The sequence below is a fragment of the Rhinopithecus bieti genome, unplaced genomic scaffold, assembly GCF_001698545.2.
Source record: "Rhinopithecus bieti isolate Rb0 unplaced genomic scaffold, ASM169854v2 scaffold_1558, whole genome shotgun sequence".
Taxonomy (NCBI): domain Eukaryota; kingdom Metazoa; phylum Chordata; class Mammalia; order Primates; family Cercopithecidae; genus Rhinopithecus; species Rhinopithecus bieti.
The window spans coordinates 2,266,056-2,288,871 of NW_016803701.1; the positions used below are offsets into that span (position 1 = coordinate 2,266,056).

Here is a 22,816-nt window from a genome sequence, read left to right on the forward strand (position 1 = left end):
ATCCTGAATTTCTTCCTTTGTACGGTGTTTAGGTGGGGAAGATGTTATTCAAGAGGCTAAGACTCTCAAAGAGGCTTGCAGTTAGTGAACAAATTTTACTTGTCTATGTGTTTGTTGGATGTCTACTTCATCTTTCTAACTGAAACCTCCTGCCTGTAACCACTTAGGTGTGATCTTTTTTAGTGACATCTCCAAAATCAGTGAAGGAATTGGTGACAAGGTTGGAATGTTCTTTCAAGCAGTAGCCACGTTTTTTGCAGGATTCATAGTGGGATTCATCAGAGGATGGAAGCTCACCCTTGTGATAATGGCCATCAGCCCTATTCTGGGACTCTCTGCAGCCGTTTGGGCAAAGGTATGTTTGAAAGCTGGCCATTTTTATGTGTGTTAACCCCTGCACACAGTTATCTTTAATATGCAGAAGTCTCATACTTGTACCTGTGCAGGTCTGCATTAAATGTCAGTTGAAACTACATCCAGTAACATGGTGTTAATATGGTGCTTTAGTAAGGAAATTAATCTTTAACATAATTCACAATGTCACAGGCTGGGTGTGGTGACTCATTCCTGTATCCCAGCAATTTGGGAGGCCAAGGTGGGTAGATCACTTGAGGTCAGGAGTTCAAGACCAGCCTGGCCAACATGGCAAAACCCTGTCTCTACTAAAAATATGAAAAACTAGCCTTGCGTGGTGGTGCATGCCTGTAATCCCAGCTACTCGGGAGGCTGAGACAGGAGAATCGCTGAACCCAGGAGGTGGAGGTTGCAGTGAGCCACGATCATGCCACTTCACTCCAGCTTGGGTGACAGAGTAAGACTTCATCTCAAAATAATAATAATAATAATAAAATAAAAAAAATTCACAGTTCTTACTTCAGTTACCCTTAGTTAAGGAAGTGGGACTTTAAAATATAACATTACCCTCAAATTATTGCATGAACATAAAAATTTTAAATAGAGTTTGGATTTGTTCTATTTATTTTGATCATTACCTGTTATGGTTAAGTGGCACTCTGCCAGTTTTGCCTTGCAATAAAATACACAAAATGTATTCTGCTTCAGCCAACACTTCAGAGTCGAGAAATTTTACTGGCAATTTTTGCTCATCCTGGGGTTGATGATTTACATAGTGAACTACTTGTATCTCTTTTGTTTTTATTTTTCCTTTGCTCTTCTCCTGAAACATCTTGTTTGGTTATCTTATTATTCAGCAGAATGCCCATGAGGAGGTCTGGAAGTATTGTTTTTATAGTAATTAAAAATTGTGACACAAGGCCAAGGTGGGTGGATAACGAGGTCAGGAGATTGAGACCATCCTGGCTAACACAGTGAAACCCCGTCTCTACTAAAATTACAAAGAATTAGCTGGGCGTAGTGGCGCACTTGTAGTCTCAGCTACTTGGGAGGCTGAGGCAGGAGAATTGCTTGAAAACGGGGGGCGGAGGTTGCAGTGAGCCGAGATCGTGCCACTGCATTCCAGCTTGGGCAACAGAGTGAGACTCTGTCTCAGAAAAAAATGTGACACAATAAAGGAAAGAATGGTAAATCCTTTCAAAGTAGTAAACCTTTATTTTATTTTACCTTACAACTAACAGAGAAAAACAATAGATGTGGAATTTGACAGTGTTCCCAAGAATGCTATTTAGAGAATTATGTGTAGATTTTCTTTTTTCCTGAGTACTCTTGGGGAGCCTATCACCAGGGTGGGTCAGATATAGCCTTTGAGGGATGTGGACGCAGTCATTGGATCTAGAACACTGGCATTTGCTATGTGACTTTCATATTTGGTAAAGGAGAGGGTTTGAGAAGAAAAAGTAGGTTAAAGAGTTGACCAGAGTGCCTTTAAACTTTTCTCCCTATACAAAAGTGATAACTGTTTCTTTTCTGTCCAGATACTCTCGGCATTTAGTGACAAAGAACTAGCTGCTTATGCAAAAGCAGGCGCCGTGGCAGAAGAGGCTCTGGGGGCCATCAGGACTGTGATAGCTTTCGGGGGCCAGAACAAAGAGCTGGAAAGGTCAGGAAGGTTCTTTAGCCACTGGTTTAAAGAATGTGTTTTTACATTTCGTTGCTTCTTCTTTTGTGGTTTTTGTTTATTACCTTCCCTTTCCTAATATTAACCCTTCTCCCATAAATTATAAGCACCCTTTACTGATGGCTATAGTTGAATGTCAGACTCTAAAGCAAGGTTCTTAACCTTTTATGCTCCATGGACTCTTTTGGCTATGTGATAATACAAATGGACTCCCTTGTTTTTAAATGCATAAACCAAAATATGCTAGCCCTTTGGGGAGCCAAGGCAGGAGGATAGCTGGAGTCCAGGAGTTCAAGACCAGCCTGGGCAACATAGTAAGACCCTGGCTCTACATTTTTTTTTTTTAATTAGCTGGGTGTGGTGGTGTTTTCCTGTGGTCCCAGCTACTCAGGAGGCTGAGGCAGGAGAATCACTTGAGCCCAGAATGTCAATGGTGCAGTGAGCTGAACTCCAGCCTGGATGATAGAGTAAGACTCTGTCTCAAAAAAATAAATAAATAAATAAAAATTTTTAAGAAAACAAAAACTAAAGAAATAACCGCTCCCCCCCCCCCACAAAAGAAAGTAGGATTATAAAGGAAAATAATTATATTAAAATACTTATCAAAATATTTTTTATTTTACTCCCTTAATGACTATGAACTGGAATATAGAAGAGAAAAACCTGAGAAAAGATCGACTTCCCAGTTATAGCCCAGAATTCTTTGTAGGGCCTTGTGGGTCCTCCATGACAATGAGGTAGGGCTTCCCAACCAGGCCTCTGGCTTTCAGCTTTAATGATCTAGAATAAGCCTGGAAAATTGACCAGTGTCTGGGGGCATGTTGCAAACTCTTCTCTGAAAAAATTATCAAGGCATGATTGACATATGAAAAGCTGTGTATACATCTTTAATGTGTATATCTCAATGATTTTGGGGATAAGCATACACCTATGAAAAAGGCTATTCTGCTCTACTTAAATGAAAATAATTACTTAGGGTTTTATTTAAATAACATTATCCCCTACTATAGTTGAAGTATGATTCCATATAAAGCATTTTCTTCGGCTGTTCTATGGGACTCTTGATACTCACAACTCTTGGATATAAAATTCTCTGGAAATTCTCTAGCATTAAAACAAAGTTTCCCTTACTCCCCCCATTTCATTTTCTACTTTTCTATTCCTTAATCCCTCTTCAAAGCCAACATGTTTCTGGTCCTCTAACCTCTTCCTTTTTTCTCTCTCACTGCTGCTTCCTGTACACAGTAGTCCACACAGACCATACTAACCCTCAGTTGGACCTCAGGATGTCAGTGTAATCTGTGCCACTCCATTAGTCCTGGTAAACGAGCCACCTAAGCGAAGGTAATTACAGTGTGTCCGCTGCTGTCACTGGAGCTGTGTGTCACACTGGGCAGACACAAGTCTTCCTGTCATGCCTTGAGGCTCAGCCACACAGGAGAAATCACAGTGCTGGCCATGGCCTGCTGGCTACCCCCAGAGATGCAACTGTGCTCTATGAATGCAGCCCCCAACCAGAGGAAAGTACCCTGAAGAGCTGGGTGCTTTATGGAATAAAAAAGACAAACCTTCTGGTGGCAGAATATGTTTTTTAAAAAACTAATGAATTCCCATGTTTTATTTGGTTCAACACTAAAAGTAGTGTTGCTGTGGGTTTTTTTTTTTTTTTTTTTTTTTTTTGGTCACTAAGAGAAATACCCTAATTTGTGTGATATTTTCCCCTCGAAGTGTCATTGCATATCCATTGGATTTTTCTTTAAATTTCAGGGAGCCCAAATTAAATTTTACACACCCTTTGGGTCTAACATGGAAAAGTAGATTTGATTTAACTTGATGAAAAAATATTGTAATTTAACAGAATCATTCTAGATATTTTAAACTTTATATCAAATGCCAGCAGCCAGTAATAATGCATTTGAATTATAATTCAAAGATATGATAGTAATAGAATGAGCAAAACTCAGGAAGAGATAAAAGTTGAACACAATGATACTAATATAATAGTAAGAGAAATGATCAGGCTTGCTAACTATGAACCAGCTACTGTACTACTTTCTATAATTATCTATCAACCTCACAATTATCTTGCAAATTAGGCATTATTAAATCCATTTTACATATGATGAATTAAAGTCTGGAAAAATTGAATAAGAACTCATATTCCGTAAGTAGTGACTACCTTATAACCTGTACCTACCTTGACAGATGAAGGTCACCCTGATTTTTAAAAGAGTCAAAGATAGAAGCCTATGTTTATGTACAACAACATGTAAAATTTTCATCCCTCACCCAGTGGGCAATAGAGGTAGGATTTTCTTTTCTCTAGAGAGAAGACATTGACCAGAGTTAAGAATCTAACTGTTTATGAGTTCCGGTAGTGTTTACAATCAATTCTGGTTTGACTTGGTTTCTCTCATTCTCTCTTAATGCTGACTTGTGATGTTGCTGTGAAGGTGATGGAGAAGCTCTCACATATCCCAGGGTGAGCCCTCAATTCTGGAATAGCCACAGGAATGTTGGTTGGCCTGCAAGGGATGAAGGGAAATGGAGCTGGGCCAGTAAAGAGAAGGCTTGGATCTGTTCTAGTCCTGGCTAATCCTGAATTAGTTCAATTCCCAAAGAGCTGGGTCTCACCATGGGTTCATTACCTTGACTGATTTTGTTACTTAAACCTCCAACTATATAGGAGCTGAGTGTGACTCGGATTATGGATTGTTATTCTTAATTATAATGTTTTCCCTCTCATTTTTCTGGTAGGTATCAGAAACATTTAGAAAATGCCAAAGAGATTGGAATTAAAAAAGCTATTTCAGCAAACATTTCCATGGGTATTGCCTTCCTGTTAATATATGCGTCATATGCACTGGCCTTCTGGTATGGATCTACTCTAGTCATATCAAAAGAATATACTATTGGAAATGCAATGACAGTAAGTAGTTCTCCTAACATTTATGAAGAATATGAAAATCTTATTTCTCCACCTACCTTCTCTTCTCTTTGATATCCCTCCTTTGTGAAAGATGAACATGATTATAGGTTTTTGGTGAATCTTTCCGCTGTCCAGTGGGCAAGGCTGACTTTCTAGAATATACAAATCATAATTATGAGTGTGGATAAGAAAGTAGCATGTGGTTAGACCATTTGTGAAACATATACAATGTATAAAAGGAAATTAAAATGGGATGAATTTACGAATAAACAAATATGGATGGGAGCCATCCTCCCTCTGCCATTGAGTTTTATTATATAAGAAAGTAAGCATCATTATTATAGAATAGGTCATTGCACAAGAGAATTTACATTTGTAGCACTTAAAACAATCAGCTCTCTGAAATACAAGAAGAGAGGTTATGTTAGTTTATTTTTCTTATTTATCAAAATGAAGATAGCTTCATTTTATGATTATTAAAATAATATATACTAATTTTACAACGGATTAGGATACAGAATTTTTAAAATTAAAATTACTTATAATCTAATAATTTATATTCTCTTGATAATTTTTGGCATATATCTTCCAGGTCATTATATATATATATATATACACACACACACACACATATATATATACACACATACATATTATTTTCTTTCCAAACTAGGATCATACTATGTATACCTTTTTGTAACCACATTTGTGAACTACCATTATTTTGTGACCATCTTTCTATATCAGAGACTCGAACAATATGTAACTATTTAAATAGAAATCTTTTAAAATCTTTACTTCCCTGTCTTGCTAAAGTGAGGATACTGAGCATAATTTGGCCCTTTGATGATGACTTGGGGTCATTATGAAAGTGAATATTTTCAGAATGCTTTATGCAGTGGTATCTTCAGACTTCATTGAAGGGTTGTGGGTGTTCGACTTGGTGAGCCCTCAATGCTGAGTCTAGTTTTTCTCACTTCCATTTTCTCTCTGGCAGTCAGTTTGGAAGCTTGATACCCTTTCTTCACTTCTTCATTTACTATTGATGTTTTATGAAGAAGGGAGGTTGAATCCTGACTCTACCATTCACCTTTGGTGATGAGTTGGTCCTCTCTGGCCTTAATTTCCTCATTTGTAGTATGTGGACAATGACACCTATCCTGTAGGGCTGAGAGTGCTATCCCCAGAGGGAGCCCAAGCAAAGCTCTCTGCATAAGGGGCAGGGACTCTATTGCATTAATCTTATAGCATCTATTATGGTCAACATTATTTTTATTTCTTATTGGTCTTTATCTGTATTGCAGATGGGGGATAGATATTTAACTGATATTTGAGTTATGGGTAACATGAAGTGTTACTGTGTTTTGAGAAAAGCCAAATTATATGTAGAAGTTTTACCATGCCCTGAGAGAAAAAAATAATTTATCTTCACTTATGTTTTTCTCAGTTAAGTTATGCTAATAATCTGGATTCCTCAAGCTATATTCTGAGCTTTATATCAATTCATTTTCCTAGTGAAAAAATACTGTGAAGGTAAATGTGTTAAGTTTTGTATGCTATAGTACAGAATAACTGTGTAAAGGAATTGCTAACCAGTGCACACTGGAGTGATTTTACATTTTATGATGTGCGAACTGTTTTTATGTTAAAAATCTTCTAAAAATATATGTGACATGGTGCTTTTTAGGAGCATTACATGGGGCCAAAATCTGCCATGTTTTATATTGAACCATCTATGTAATTCCATGCATAGTTAGAGAAAATCATATAGGATAGAATAATAATACTGATTGAAAATGTTTCTCTCTGGTGGCATTTGTGAATGAGTCAATGAAATAGGTTTGAAAAATCTTTTTAACTCTATATATTCAGGAGAACAACAGGTAGTGTGAGAAAATAGAACCATTCAGGCAATAAAACGCTATATTAGCCTTGCAAATGTTGCTCTTCTGTGAAAAAAATTAAAGGATAAACCTAAACTTAATCCCTTTATGTAGTATGTTACACATAGATCACATTTTAGATAATAATGAATGCCAGAATGTGACTTAAGCTTTTCCTCATGTTATTTTGCTCAGGTTTTTTTTTCAATCCTAATTGGAGCTTTCAGTGTTGGTCAGGCTGCCCCATGTATTGATGCTTTTGCCAATGCAAGAGGAGCAGCATATGTGATCTTTGATATTATTGATAATGTAAGTCATTTATTATTTTAATGCTAAAAGAAGTCTTTGAGCTTGTATAATTAAATCTGGCTTTAGGTTGCATATTTTTGAATCAATTACATTGAATAAGTTGTACTGACTAAAGTGACATTTAATTATATGAAATGAATGACCTCAGTAATAAATGAAAGAAAATACCTCTTATTAATATTTTTAAAATGTATCTTTAGACAATATAATAACACTGATCTCATTTTGGAGAAGTACATCTGCAATAGTGCAGAGCAAAGATGTTTCTCTTCCTAGTTTTTAATCTTGATTTTCACTTTCATGTTGTAGCCAGACTGAGAATCTTACAATTTCTATATAGGATGGGGGGTAGATAAATTATTGGTCGGGCCAAAACTGACAGTATATTTTGCTGTGGGTTGGCCCTCTCCAAAAAATTATCACCGTATGTTTGGTATGATTTTAAATAAACTACATTAAATAAGTTAAAACTGACTACAGTGAAAAAGAAAAAGTTTTGACATAAAAAAGTATGTCACTGCATTCAAATATTGCAAAGTAGATAACTGAAATTTGATCATTTAATCTAAGCAACATTTCCTTTTTCATTGATCCAAGTCATGAGAAAATTTCTCAGTTTCTGATTATATTAAAAGTTGACATTATTTCTAAATAACTGCTATAATCAATCATAACTGCTATAATCAATCATAACTGCTATAATCAATCATTGAATCTTCTCAGTTCAATCTATTACATTTATTATTTAGGAATGAGCTAATTTTCACTAAATGCTGAAATATTTGGCTATAATATATATCAATTATTGTATTTTTGTTATTGCACTTGTATAAATATGCATATCTGACCATTTAGAAAATTTATGAGGATATGCCAAAAGCTTAAAGGGAAATATTATATGAAATGAGATGAATATCTCTTATGTACTCTTCAGGAAAAGACTATTTTCTGAAAAGGAGTATTTCTTTAAACAGCACACATACATATACACACAATCTTCATCTTGGGTTTTTCTTATGTATAGGGGATTGTGACATTCCAGGTCCTATTTTTGGAATTTGCTGAATCGTATTCCTTAAAAATGCAACTTGTTTGTACTATGATGGAATAGTCATTAAATTTTGTTTTATTTAGAATCCTAAAATTGACAGTTTTTCAGAGAGAGGACACAAACCAGACAGCATCAAAGGGAATTTGGAGTTCAATGATGTTCACTTTTCTTACCCTTCTCGAGCTAACGTCAAGGTACTGCAAGTAATATTTATAGGAATTCCTAACTAAGGTTGATTGTTGAATCATTTTAAAGAATAAAGTCCCTATTATTTTGATACTTATGTGCCTTTTCCTTTGGGGGTTATATTCCCTTATTTGATTTTTTTTTTTTCAACTTTCAAACTGAATTGAACTATTCCCATTTTAGGGCTTTGTTGTGAAGTGTGTTCTTTTTTCTCATTTCCCTTACAGATCTTGAAGGGCCTCAACCTGAAGGTGCAGAGTGGGCAGACGGTGGCCCTGGTTGGAAGCAGTGGCTGTGGGAAGAGCACAACGGTCCAGCTGATACAGAGGCTTTATGACCCTGATGAGGGCACGGTAAGTGGGAAGAACCAAGCTTTCCAGAGTGGGAAGCTGGATACAAATTGGCCCTTTGAGATTGGTTTTTCAGTAACAAATTTGCATGTGAATCCAGTTTTGGTAAAGAGCCTGCAAAATGGCAATGCCTATGGATAATGCCTTCACACCCTTGGGCTGGTTTCACAAATGTATGAAATAAAAGTCATAAAAGCTGTGGAAGCTGGACAAAGCTCTCCTCTGTTCTGACTAAGCTTTCATGACACATTAAATTACTGCAAAGCAGTCTACAAGCCACTGAGAGGATTACTTTCAACGAGTTATTGGGTTTGGTCAAACATATTCCATATAGCAATTGTTGGCAACAATTGATGACAATTAGGGTCACCAGATATTTTAGGACAGCAATTAAATTCATCCAAGACAGTTGAGTTTTCTTAAACTTTGGAATATCAAAGGGGGAAAGTGGAATGATCTCTTAAGAAACTAGTCTCTTGAGAAATTTCTGGAAACACAGGGACAGTAATAGCCTAGGGTAGGTTTTTTGCCATTTAAAAGTTTTGTTATAAATTTGAATTTACAGGAAATTTTAACTAGAGAACTCACAGATCCTTCACCCAGATTTTTTTTTTTTTTTTTTTTTTGAGACCGGAGTCTCCGCTCCGCTGTCGCCTGGGCTGGAAGTGGGCAGTGGCCCCGGATCTCAGCTCACTGGCAGAGCTCTGCCCTTCCCGGGTTTTACGCCAATTCTCCACTGGCCTCAGCCGTTTCCCCAAGTAGGCCTGGGACTACAGGTGCCAGCGCCAGCCTCCGCCTGGCTCCAGGCTTTGTTTGTATTTTTTAGTAGAGACGGGGTTTCACCGTGTTAGCGCAGGATGGGTTCCTCGGACACTCCTGACCCTCGTGATCCGCCCGTCTCGGCCTCCCAAAGTGCTGGGATTACAGGCTTGAGCCACCGCGCCCGGCCCCTTCACCCAGAGTTAGATTGTTTATATTTTGACCCACTTGCTTTATCATCTTCTCTTTCTCTGTGTGTGTGTGTGTGTGTGTGTGTATGTGTGTGTGTGTGTGTGTATGTGTATTATATATACCCTTATACTTCAGAATACATTTTCTAAAAAGGACATTCTCTTAGATAACCACAAAACAATGATAAAAATCAGTAAATTTAACATTAATGCAATACAAGTCCACAAACTATATTCAGAATTTCCTCATTTGTCTCAACTTTAGAGCATTGAGTTTATCTGATATTAAAATGAATTATAATTCAATAATTGTGAAAACAGAAGATTATAAGGTAAAAGTAAAATAATGGCATGCCAAAACCAAAATCATAAAAGGCATTGGGACAGAACAGAGATCTCCAGAATTAATATATAATTTTCTATAATATGTGGAGCTATTTATTTAATTAAAGAAAATTAATGTTATTAGAAAAATCTGATATTACTATGGGAGAACATAGGCCCATTCTCATTTACTAAAGTAAACTCTGGGTTGGTTCAAGTGTAAATATTGTATTTTTTAAAAAGAACCTAGTAAAATACCAACCATTAAGGATTTAAATTATTATTGAAACAATTCACATTTTAAAGAAAGCATATGTTAACAGAAAAAAAGATCTTCAGAAATTCTGTAACTCAGAGATATTCACTGTTTAACATCATGATTTAATAATTTTCTTACCACTGAAATAATAGAAAAAGTGCCCAGTGGTATAATTGATTAATTCAGTTGTTCCTGAAGCCTCTTTCCAATAAAAACCAATAAAACTATGATAAAAGAAACCAATAAAGGCTTGACATGGTGGCTAATGCTTGTGATCTCAGCACTTTGGGAGGTTGAGGTGGGAGGTTCACTGGAGGCCAGGAGTTTGAGATCATCCTGGGCAACTAATGAGAATCTGTCTCTACAAAATATTTTTTTAAATAGCCAAGCCTGGTGGTGCACCCATAGTCCTACTTGGGAGGCTGAGGCAGGAGGATCACTTGAGTCCAGGAGTTCAAGGCTGCAGTGAGCTATTGTTGCACCAATGGTTGCACTACTATGCTCCTCCAAAGCCTGGGTGACAGAATGAGACTCTGTCTCAAAAAAAAAAAAAAAAAAGGAAAAAAATAAAGTAATAAATTGGAGCAAAAGATTATATATGGAAAAAGTATTATATTTATTATTACAGAAGTTAATATGAATATATGAAGGCAATTATGAACAAGTGACTGGAATATAAACGGATTTGTAAAAAGTTTCAAGAAATGGTCAACTTTACTTATAAATATATACAAATGAAAACAGATATAAACTATCACCTCATACCTATTAATTGGAAGAAAAGAGATTAAAATGATAAAGCCCAGTGCTAGTAAATTACAATGAAACAGATATATTTATATATTCCTGTTGACATTGTAAATTATTAAAATATTTTAAGAGAATTATTTAGCCTTTTATCAACAAGCAACAAATGCCCAGCAAATGCAGTCATGGTACATGTAAGCAATTGTTGTCAAGGGAGAAAAAATAAATCATAATCTTCAACTTAGTAATTTTCTACTCTTGCAATAAATATTGAAGGAAGCCAAATATTGAAAGGATTGGAAATAAAGTAAATTATAGTATGTAAAAAATAGCAAAACGTCAGCTGGGTGCAGTGGCTTACGCCTGTAATCCCAGCACTTTGGGAGGCCAAGGCGGGTGGATCACCAGGTCGGGAGATCAAGATCATCCTGGCTAATATGGTGAAACCCCGTCTCTACTAAAAATGCAAAAAATTAGCCGGGCGTGGTGGTTGGTGCCTGTAGTCCCACCTACTCGGGAGGCTGAGGCAAGAGAATGGCATGAACCCGGGAGGCGGAGCTTGCAGTGAGCAGAGATGGCGCCACTGCACTCCAGCCTGTGCAACAGAGCAAGACTCCATCTCAAAAAATAAAAATTAAATAGCAAAATATCATAATGCCATCAAAATTATATGTAGACCAGGAAGGTAAGTATGCATTTTGTTTAAATTTAATATTGGAACATAAAATAATGGTATGCCAAAACATAAAACCCAAAATAGTTTATGACAAATAATCCTTCCATGAAAAAAACTGTATACATGAAAATAAATATCAGGAGAGAGCAGAAGATTTTATTTTGTTCTTGCATATTGCTGTTTATTTCTAATTATTATTTCTAAACACTGAACTAAGTTAAATATTAGGTAGGATGTTTTTCATAAATGGTCCTGATACTTCAGCTATTAGATGGTTAAATACCTAATACAAAATATTTCTTTCTTTCAGATTAACATTGATGGGCAGGATATTAGGAACTTTAATGTGAGCTATCTGAGGGAAATCATTGGTGTGGTGAGTCAGGAGCCAGTGCTGTTTTCCACCACAATTGCTGAAAATATTCGTTATGGCCGTGGAAATGTAACCATGGATGAGATAAAGAAAGCTGCCAAAGAGGCCAATGCCTATGAGTTTATCATGAAATTACCACAGGTAAAACCTCTGATAATGTAGCTGTCCTTGAAATTAGAATTTCACCTCATAGGACTGAGTTTGTTCTTCAAAGGTTTAGCTAATAATGTTTGAGATGCATGATTGTCCAACTTTGCTAGGTAAGTCCCCTGAATGACTCAGTTAGGGGTTAAAGGATTATAGCCTGGTAGATGAGTAATATAAAATTTTATACAGAATAGGTCAGTTTTTTATAATTCAGAATTCATTTATCTTATCATACTTTATGATACATTAAAATAATTAAGACAAAGCTCCGTGTTGTCTTTATGTAGTTTTATAGAATTCCTAGCCTTTTTAAATTTAAGTTACTTCAAGAGCTGATCCATGTTTTCTGTGGTAGAAATTTGACACCCTGGTTGGAGAGAGAGGGGCCCAGCTGAGTGGTGGGCAGAAACAGAGGATCGCCATTGCACGTGCCCTGGTTCGCAACCCCAAGATCCTCCTGCTGGACGAGGCCACGTCAGCGTTGGACACAGAAAGTGAAGCTGAGGTACAGGCAGCTCTGGATAAGGTCAGTAGACCCTAAACAGCTGAAGGACCACCACACTGAAACCTATTAAAAATTCTTGCCAATGCTTCCGGAGTCTGGATTGAGAAACAGTAACGTAAGGGCAAATGAAGCTACCTTATGGAGCTGTATTGATTTCTCCTTTCTGTCAGGTTACATTGTCTTCAGAGAGAGGTGAATGATACTGACTTGTTCTGACCATGGTGCAGTGAGCCCAGATCCAGGTCGCTGCAACAAGCCATTTAGTTGTGTTTATTTCTTGCACATTGCAAGGTTATTGCAAGACTACTTTTGACCAAAAGTAGTCAAATTAAAAAATATATATATATTTAAATCTGGTTACCCAGACACTGGTCCAGCTGCAAACTAATTCAAAATACTCACCCTATTTTGTAGGCACATAATCTTTATCTATTCATGTAGGTGACCAGGTGCTTTTCTGGAAATAAAGTTCAACTCTGTACTTGTCTAAGCATATAAGTAAGCAATTCATTTTAAGGGTGCTGAGTTCATCTGTCCAGCTCAGATATTTCTAAGTCTCTCATTAGCATCTTTACTAAGTTGAAGTGTCACAGAAAGGACCTTATCTTGGTACACTTTTGGGGTAATGCTGATGTCATCTGTATTAACAACACATTGTAAATACCAGAGTCAGATGACACCATAGAAATTAGTTTCAAACACATAAATATCATAAATATACTTGATTTAAGACAGTTTAGTAATAACATGTGTAAGTTCCTTAAGGAATTCTATTGAAACCACCTCTTACAATTTAAGAGACAAGCTGCATTTATATCTGAATCCTAAGTTAACAGAACTCCCTTGTATGCTGTAAACTGTAGTTAGTTAATGCTTCATGGTTTATCAGCTTAATATCTTGACTCTTTTTGTTGTATTTTAAGACAGGGTCTTGCTCTGTCACCCAGGCTGGAGTGCAGTGGTATGATCACAGCTCCCTGCAACCTCCACCTCCTGGGCTCAAGCCATCCTTCCACCTCAGCCTCCTGAGTAGCTGGTACTACAGGTGTGCGCCACCACACCTAGCTAATTTTTGTATTTTTGGTAGAGATGGGTTTTGGCCATGTTGCCCAGGCTGGTCTCAAACTCCTGAGTTCAAGTGATCAACCTGCCTCAACCTCCCAAAGTGCTAGGATTATAGACATGAGCCAGTGCACCCATCCAATATATTGACTTACTTTATATAATTTAATAATGCTTAATAAGACAATAATAATTATTCCTTACAAATTCTTACAGTGAATTATATTGCTTTTGTGTATATGAAATCACGATATGAAGGAGTCAAAATATAATGCATATAAGACTGGTATATGGCTGGTTATTCTGAAGTTACTTAAAGCAGGACATCATAAAGTAATACATGCATAAGTTAAACTATTAATTCTAACTTAAAAATATAATTAGACATTCATGTATTGACATAGACTTTTTAGATTAGAGTCAGATAGAATGAGAGATATATTTACCAAAAAATATCAAAAACAAAAAAGAGTCCTAGTCAGCCCTGGAGTCTAGATTCCAATCATTTCCAGGATACAGATATTCAATATACAATATTAGTTCTTGCTGTGTTAAAATAATAGAATTATTGGAGATGACCAGTATGTATTGTTTTTCATAATATGACCTCTGCCAGAAAAGCTGTGATCTTGCAAGTTTTAGTATGTATTTGAACAAGTCACTTCATTCAATTTTAGCAGTTTCTTTGTGTTCCATAGGATCATAGCACACTCCTTAGTTAATAACCTTTTATATATTTACTTTAAAAATAGCTGATAAACCACTCATAACTTTTTAACGTCTCCAAGAAAAGCTATTAGCAGCTTAGGGTAATGGTTAAGGGCGCAGGCTTTAATGCTAGGCTGGGGTTGGAGTCCTGGCTCTGTTCCTTTCTAGCTGTGTCCTTGGGCACATTAACTAACCTCTCTAAGCCTGAGACATATCTAAAGTAGTGGGGGAAGAAGGGACAGTAATAGTATCATAGGATTATTTAAAGAATAACCAAGATACTGCATGTAAAGTTATTAGCACATGCCTAGCACATAGGAAACACTTGATATTGTTGGCTGCTGCTATTATTATGGTGATTACCATTACCAAGATTATTATTATTATTTTTTTGGTTGTTAAATTGGTTACCTATTGCTACATAACAAACCATCTTGAATCCAGGCTTAAAACACTTCCATGTATTGGCTGAGTAGATCCCCTGTTCTTTCCACCTGAGCACATGGCTGCATTTACCTGGAGGGCTGGCTTCATTAAAATGGTCCATGGTGGCCTCACTCACACGCTGGCTGTTGGCTGGCCATCTCAGTTCTCCATGTGACTTCTCACACTCATACAACAGGCTAACCTGGCTTCCTTACATGAAAGTTTCAGGGCAGTGTACCCAGAGAGCAAAGACCAATGCGTGAAGTGTCCAGAGGATTAGACTCCAGAACTCATCTTGTTGGTCACAGCAAGTCACAGGCTAGCCCAGATTTGAGGGGAGATAACAGACTGTGCCTCTTAATGGGTGAGCAGTAAAAAATCTGTGACCATATTCAATCTTCTAAAGCATGCCCTCTGTCACAATTATTTACATTTCTTCCACATGCAAAAGAAGATCACCTCTTCTTCAGACCCTCAAAATTTTCATACAGTGATAGCATCTGGCTCAAAGACCAGTGTCTGAAGATGTGCCTGTGGTCTAATACAGATGAGGGTCTTCATTTTCAGCTCATCTTGACCCAGAGACCTATGAAAAAGACAAGTTATCATCAACACATACTCTCAACATAGAGTTGCAGTGCAGGGACAGGATAATCATAGCAGATACTCATTCAAACAGGAAGCTCATAGCAGTCCTTGGCCACAGCGATTCTGACATGCAGCCAATTACCCCACTACTCCAGGGAAATGGAATGTTTCTTGATTAAGGCCTGATTCTGTTCCCCAGGAGTGGGTTCCCTAGTCTATTCTCTTTAGTTCCAGGGTCTTCTACCTTCCCTCTGAGAGGGCTTTCCTTTCTCATAAGAAATGGTCTGTCTCTGCAGCTGAATGGCTTTCTTAGCATGTTTCTGCCCATAGAAATTTAGGGCCCTTTTCCTTTTGTACTTTTTTCCGTCTCTTTTAGACTAAGCTGAAGGACTCTCTTAAAGACTTTGTGAGTTTACTTAGAATCTAGCTGTCATTTACTCAAGCCCCAGAAGTTATGCCTATATATTTATTTTGAGACAGGCCCCTCTCTTCTTTGGGCTGCAAGTGAATCTGCCATCAGAAAACTCTTAAAGAGTTTTTAAGGCGCTGTGTGTGTGTGTGTGTGTGTGTGTGTGTGTGTGTAGCTGAAAGTGTCTACTAGGCTCTGCCTAAAATCTTTGAGAGATTTTTGCTAAAAATCTTACACCCACACACTCTGATTTTTGCCCTAATTTCACTGGATGACTAACAACTTCACTTTCCAACTGCGTACTAGGGTCTGCTATATTGTCTTTAAATTCTCCTTATAACCAAGTAGCTCATTCTTTAGCTGATCATTCTCTTCCCAAATCTCATTGTACACAGCTAGGGGAATCCACTTGTCTCTCCTAGAGATGTCTGGAATCTCCTCAGCCAGATGTACAGATTCATTAAATAAAATGTCTTTCTTCCTAGTCACTGCAGGAAATATTTTTGTCAAGTTTTCCAAGGTTACATAACGAAGGTACTCCTTTTCTATCCTCTTTACTCTTCTTTCAGTCTCCACTAACAATATTATCACCTTCCTTTCAACCACCACCTACCACTCAATCCCAAAGCCAATGTCACATGTTTTAGGTTTTTGTTACAGCAGCATCCCAATCTAATTACTAATTTCCATACCAGTTGTTTTAAGCCAAGAATTTAGTGGCTTAAAATACAAACTTGTATTGCCCACAAATTTGTGGGTTGGTAAAGTGGTTTTTCTGTTGGTTTTGCCTAGTCTTACGTCAGCTCAGGGTCACCTGGGCTGGAATGTTCAAGGTGGCTTCACTCATGTGCCTGGCAGTTGGGGATAGCTGTTGCCTAAGGCAGGTTGCTTTTCCTTTCCGAAGCCAGTTACCCTCTAGGCGGCTAGAGAAACTTCCTTTCACTGCGGTTCCAGGGTAACATCTGAAGATGGCAAACAGACAAGCTGTGTGAGATCCCTTGAGGCCTGGGCTTCAGAAATTGTAGAAATCAATTTCTTTATATTTTCTTTGTCAAAACAAGTTACAGGGCGTGCCCAGATTTGAGGAGGCAGAGAAATTGGCTCCACCTCTGTATAGGAGAAGCCACAAAGTGTTTGTGGCCATGTTAATCTGCCATAGTTGCTATGAACATAGTTTATAATCTACAGTAATTGGCTCCATACTGCAAGGTAACTATGCTAATATTTTTACAGACAATAAACCATACCTTTAAAGATAAACCCTTTATGACTATATCCCCAAAGATGATACCAATCAATCAGTTAGCCAGTCACTCTAACTTACAAGCCAACTTTCTTTTTAATGATGAAAAGTTGAATTTCATAAATTGTAGTCTTGCTTCTGAGGACCATAAGGCTATATCACTATTATATCTACTGTTATTTCTACCCAATTACCCATCCTGGAAGAATAATATTTTTCTTTTGTGGATCCTTTATACATTGATCAGTCCTTCCTTGTGTGGCACCAGCTTACTGTAGTTAGCTACTTATTTTGTGCCACCCCAGGAAGCAGAATTAATAAAAAGATTCATATTTGAATCTCTACAACAGCCCAGTGCCTTGCACATAGTAGAGGCTAAATATTTACTAAATTGAATATGATGGTCCAGGTCATTGAGAAAATATGTCTACATTAAACTAATATTTTTTTTGAGACAGAGTCTCACTCTGTCTCCAGGCTGGAGTGCAGTGGTGTGATCTTGGCTCACTGCAACCTCCGCTTCCCAGGTTCAGGCAATTCTCCTGCCTCAGCCTCCTGGGTATCTGGGACTACAGGCATGTGCCACCACGCCCAGCTAATTTCTGTATTTTTAGTAGAGATGGGGTTTCCCCATGTTGGCCAGGATGGTCTCAGTCTCCTGACCTCGTGATCCGCCTGCCTTGGCCTCCCAAAGTGCCGGGATTACAGGCGTGAGCCATGGCGCCCGGTCCTAAAATAAATTTTAATAGTGATGACCATATTAGCTTTTGACTCTACAGATAGCAACTATTTGTCAAAATAATTAAGATGCTATTAAATACAAGATCTTGAAGAAAGATATAACAGCAGATTTGGTATTTTGACTCTTTTAAAGAAAGTCAATACAGTTTCATACCTACATGCACACTCCTGATCATGGTGTTATCATAGAAGAACAGGAAAAGAAACAAAATGGTGGCCGGGCGCGGTGGCTCACCCTTGTAATTCCACCACTTTGGGAGGCCGAGGTGGGCGGATCACAAGGTCAGGAGATTGAGACCATCCGGGCCAACATGGTGAAACCCCGTCTCTACTAAAATACAAAAAAAAAATTAGCCAAGCATGGTGGTGGTCACCTGTAGTCCCAGCTGCTCGGGAGGCTGAGGCAAGATAATCACTTGAACCCAGGAGGCGGAGGTTGCAGTGAGCTGAGGTCACGCCACTGCATTCCAGCCTGGCCACAGAGCAACACTGCATCTCAAAAAAAAAAAAAAAGAATCAAATTGGTGATGTTATGGTGATTTTATAAAAGATTCCAAAAGGTTTCATTTTGATGCTGTTTTACCAAAGTTCCAGAAAGGCTAGTAGATTAGTCCTCCCTTTGTTTAGGCCCGCCTTTTATTCCTGCACATCTCAAATTAGTCCAAGGTCTAAATTTCATAATAGTTGTTGTACCTAAATCTAGGATATTTATTTGCCAGTGTCCTGTCATCATCAGGATGTCTGGGAGCTCTGAAAAAAAAAAAAAAAAAAAAAAAAAAAAACCAAACTTTTTGTGTGTCAAAGCTCTACTTTGGCCAACTTCTCTTGGTCAAAGGTGACAGTTACTTACTTTTAAATTGATGAACACATACTTTATTTCTTTTACATAGCAATCATTCACTCATACATCTGATTCCAATTCCTTTGTGTATATATGTTGACATATCATCAACCTATTATCATCATGATGATAATATAGTCATTGTTAGCAATTTATTCATCACTATTAGTATCATGAATATAATTACAGTAATCAGATTATTTCTTATATGCTTTATTATATATGGACTAAACCCAGCTTCCATATAAGTAAATATTTGTTAGTGCTTCTTTGGGGCTTACATACTAAAAAGGAAAGAATAGTCTTAAATGTTATCCAAGAGAGCTGTGTTCTAGCATCTCTCTCTTTTCAGTGATTTTTCTCTTTTATATTTACTTAAAACAATTGACTCATCTGGATTTATTTTAGTGTAAGGACTAAAATAGAAATACCACATTACTTTATTAAGTGGCTACACAATTGTCCCAATACCATTTATTGTATAATTCACCTTTTCTCTACCAATAGGTAGTACCATATTTATTATAATTAAATTCTTAAATGGTTTATGTCTATTTCTGGACTCTCCATTTGGTTCTGTTAATCAAATTACCCATTCACATGCTGGTTTTTCCTAGATTTTACTATTTTAATTGCTGTAACTTTTCATGTACTAATATCTGTTCGAGATATTTCCTTCTCATTATTCCTCTCATTGACTTCTTTTTCAGAATTTTCATGGCTATTTTTTAAAAAATTGAGATACAAATCACATGCCATAAAACTCACCCTTTAAGAATATACAATTCCAGGGTTTTTAGAATATTCACAAGGTTGTGCAACCATCACTGCTATCGAATTCCAGAACATTTTCACCACCTCATTAAGAAACCAGTCACTCTGCATTCCACCCTCACTCTAGCCCTTGGCAACCATGAATCTATCTTCTGTCTCTATGAATTTGCCTATTCTTAGATATCTCATATAAATAACATCATACCATGTGTCATCTTTTGTGACTGGCTTCTTTCACTTAGCACAATGTTTTCAAAGTTAATCTATGTCGTGATGTGAATCAAAATGCATTCTATTTTATGGCCTAACAACATTCCATTGTATGGATATACCACATTTTTTTATGTTTGCTAATTGATGAATATTTGGATTGTTTCCACTTTTTGCTTATTACGAATCTAGCCTCTCATTTTTAATTTATATGTTAACCACTTAGGTGAATTAGGCTATTCTCTAATAACCATCCTAATGATGTGGTTTGATTATCTCAGAGTAGGAGTGATCTTAAGCTATTGGGTAAAAGGGCTAATGAGTGTCAGAAAGAGTAGCTATTATTAATGACATAATATCAGTACTCTTATGGGCATTATCCAGGATTTAAATGCCCATTTATAAATTCACCAAGCAAACATATGAGGCCACTAAACTAGATAGACAGGTGATTTGTAGATTTTAGCATGCATAAAAATCACCCAGCGCACTTGTTAAAGAGCAAAGTTACTTGCCTTACTCCAGAGATTATGCTTTGGATGGTTTTGAACCATAATTTTAACAGTCCTGATCCCAAGGTACATCCCAAGATCCCAAGTTTTCACCTAAACTGCCTGCTTTCAGTTCATCAGAATCAGTTACGATCAGGCTCTTAAAAAGGGACCCTATAGCAGTGCTCTGGAAAAGGCTGTCACTTGGCAACAACTTCCCTAAAATATTTCTGGTAATGTCTCTAGCATTCCATATAACTTAGAGCTAGGGCTTCTCAGACAAGTGTGAAAACACTGAAGAAGGATCAAACCCTTGTTTTTCTTAAGTAAACACTGACACTACCATAGGTTTCTGGAGAAATCATCCATCCTGCTACTGAAGGGGTTAGCCACTTGTCTGGTCCCAAACTCAAGTCTGACTTGAATTTTTCATCAAGAGTGATGCCTTTGCCATAATCACACAAAGATCTGGAGTATAAACTACTCTCTAATCATCTACAAACAGCATTCATCCAAGTGCTTAACTGTGCATGTTAATTGATAGTGTGCCAATACTGTAACCCTGATGCATTACATTTTTGTTCTTTTAGGCCAGAGAAGGCCGGACCACCATTGTGATAGCACACCGACTGTCTACAGTCCGAAATGCAGATGTCATTGCTGGGTTTGAGGATGGAGTAATTGTGGAGCAAGGAAGCCACAGCGAACTGATGAAGAAGGAAGGGGTGTACTTCAAACTTGTCAACATGCAGGTACTTGCTTTTCGGGAATTTTTTCTGCTATTTGCTCCTCAACATAGTGTTCTTTACTAATTAAAATATGATCCAGTGATTGCTATACTGAGCAAGAAGAAACTTCAACGAGATGCCTAAAAGTGTGTATCTGAGACTTTAAATCAGAATCTGTAAAGAGGTGGCAGGTGAGAAAATAGGGGAAAGGGCCAAAAACATCATGGATATATTCCTTAGGACAGAGATTCCTAATTACCTGGGGAATATGGTCAAACTAAAAGGTCCTTTCTACCATAATGGAATGATCAGAGTTTTGGGAGTCAGAGGATGAGAGAAGTGTTTCTCATTTGTCCGAGGAGTCCTGGCTGTGAGTTATATGGAATGCTAGAGATGTTACCAGAGACATTTTAGGGAAATCGTTGACAAGTGACAGCCTTTTCCAGAACACTGCTGTAGGGTTCCTTTTAACGAGCCAGGATCTCTAGTGGTTGAGGGAGGTCTCATGTGAGCTAAAATTGTTTCCCAGATGATCCTAATAAGACCATCATCAAGATTCATGGCTCTAGGAAATGAATAGTTTGTCTTTTAAAAGGAAAGAGCAGGCTGGGTGCAGTGGCTCATGCCTGTAATCCCAGCACTTTGGGAGGCCGAGGTGGGCAGATCACCTGAGGTCAGGAGTTCGAGACGAACCTGGCCAACATTGTGAAACCCTGTCTCTACTAAAAATACAAAAATTAGCTGGGCATGGTGGTGTACGCCTGTAGTCCCAGGTACTTGGGAGGCTGAGGCAGGAGAATCACTTGAATCCGGGAGGTGGAGATTGCAATGAGCTGAGACCACACCACTGCACTCCATCCTGGGTGACAGAGCGAGACTCCATCTCAGAGAAAAAAGAAAGAAAGAAATAAAAGAGCATTCATTCACTCTAGTTCCTAAAACAGGTTATATTGATAACTATTAGTTTTTCTTCTTATTAAGACGTGTTATTATACTCAGTCACTTGAGCAACATTGCAGAATAAATAGCCTAAAAATATTTTATTCTATGAACAAATTCTATATACATTTGCTTTGATACAACTGTAATTAGTATGTACACACATAGTTTTGTTCTTTTGTCTTAACATTTCAGATATATGTCATCCACATACTATTATTTTAATGGGTGCTCAGAAGTTCATTTTATTAATGTGTGAAATTAGTCATTTTTCTAAAGTTAGATATTTGGTCTGTTTCCAGTATTTCTCTATTCTAAATATTGCCATTGTGAGCACAAGTAGATCAAAAAAGGTTGTCAAAATTTTGCCTTGTTTTCTGACAAGTAACTTAACTCTTCTGAGCCTTTGTTTCTACATTTGGAATACCAAACCTACCATGAGAGGTTGCTATAAGTTTATAAAATAAACATCTGAATATTTGTGTACCAAAAAAAAAAAAAAAAACCACTGAAATGTTTAAAGGGGTGAATTTTGTGATATGCTAATTATATTTCAAAAAAGCTGTTTTTCTTTTTTTAAAAAAAAAAATTAGATGGTGATAAATGATGGTTACTAAAACTTGCAAATTCCCCCAAATGAAAATACCAAATGAAATGACGAAAAGTTTTATAACTCAGGCTTGCATTTGCCAGAGTGTGTTCTCCAGTAGGAGGGAATCAATCACAGTGTCTTTGCTGAATGCTACCATATGGTCTAGCCACCATAAAGGATGTTTGTCATTTCACTAGTTAGGAATGCATAAAATGTTACTTTAAATCCATTTTAGTTTTCATTTCATGAATGGTTACCAAGGGTCTGTGATTTTGCCCCTAATGACATGTTGAATCCTCAAGTGAGATAACCACTTGGCTGTCCTATTGCGATAAGCTCC

General features: G+C 37.3%; 1 protein-coding gene across 1 annotated transcript in view; it reads left to right on the top strand.

Annotated features, from left to right (window-relative positions):
- Positions 1–22,816, top strand: part of ABCB4 (ATP binding cassette subfamily B member 4) — a 72,136-nt gene that overhangs the window by 19,584 nt on the left and 29,736 nt on the right. The window contains 9 exon segments of the mRNA XM_017851673.1: positions 184–355; positions 1,893–2,017; positions 4,793–4,964; positions 7,043–7,156; positions 8,291–8,401; positions 8,621–8,746; positions 12,010–12,213; positions 12,575–12,745; positions 20,808–20,969. Coding sequence (XP_017707162.1) covers positions 184–355; positions 1,893–2,017; positions 4,793–4,964; positions 7,043–7,156; positions 8,291–8,401; positions 8,621–8,746; positions 12,010–12,213; positions 12,575–12,745; positions 20,808–20,969 — 1,357 coding nt within the window.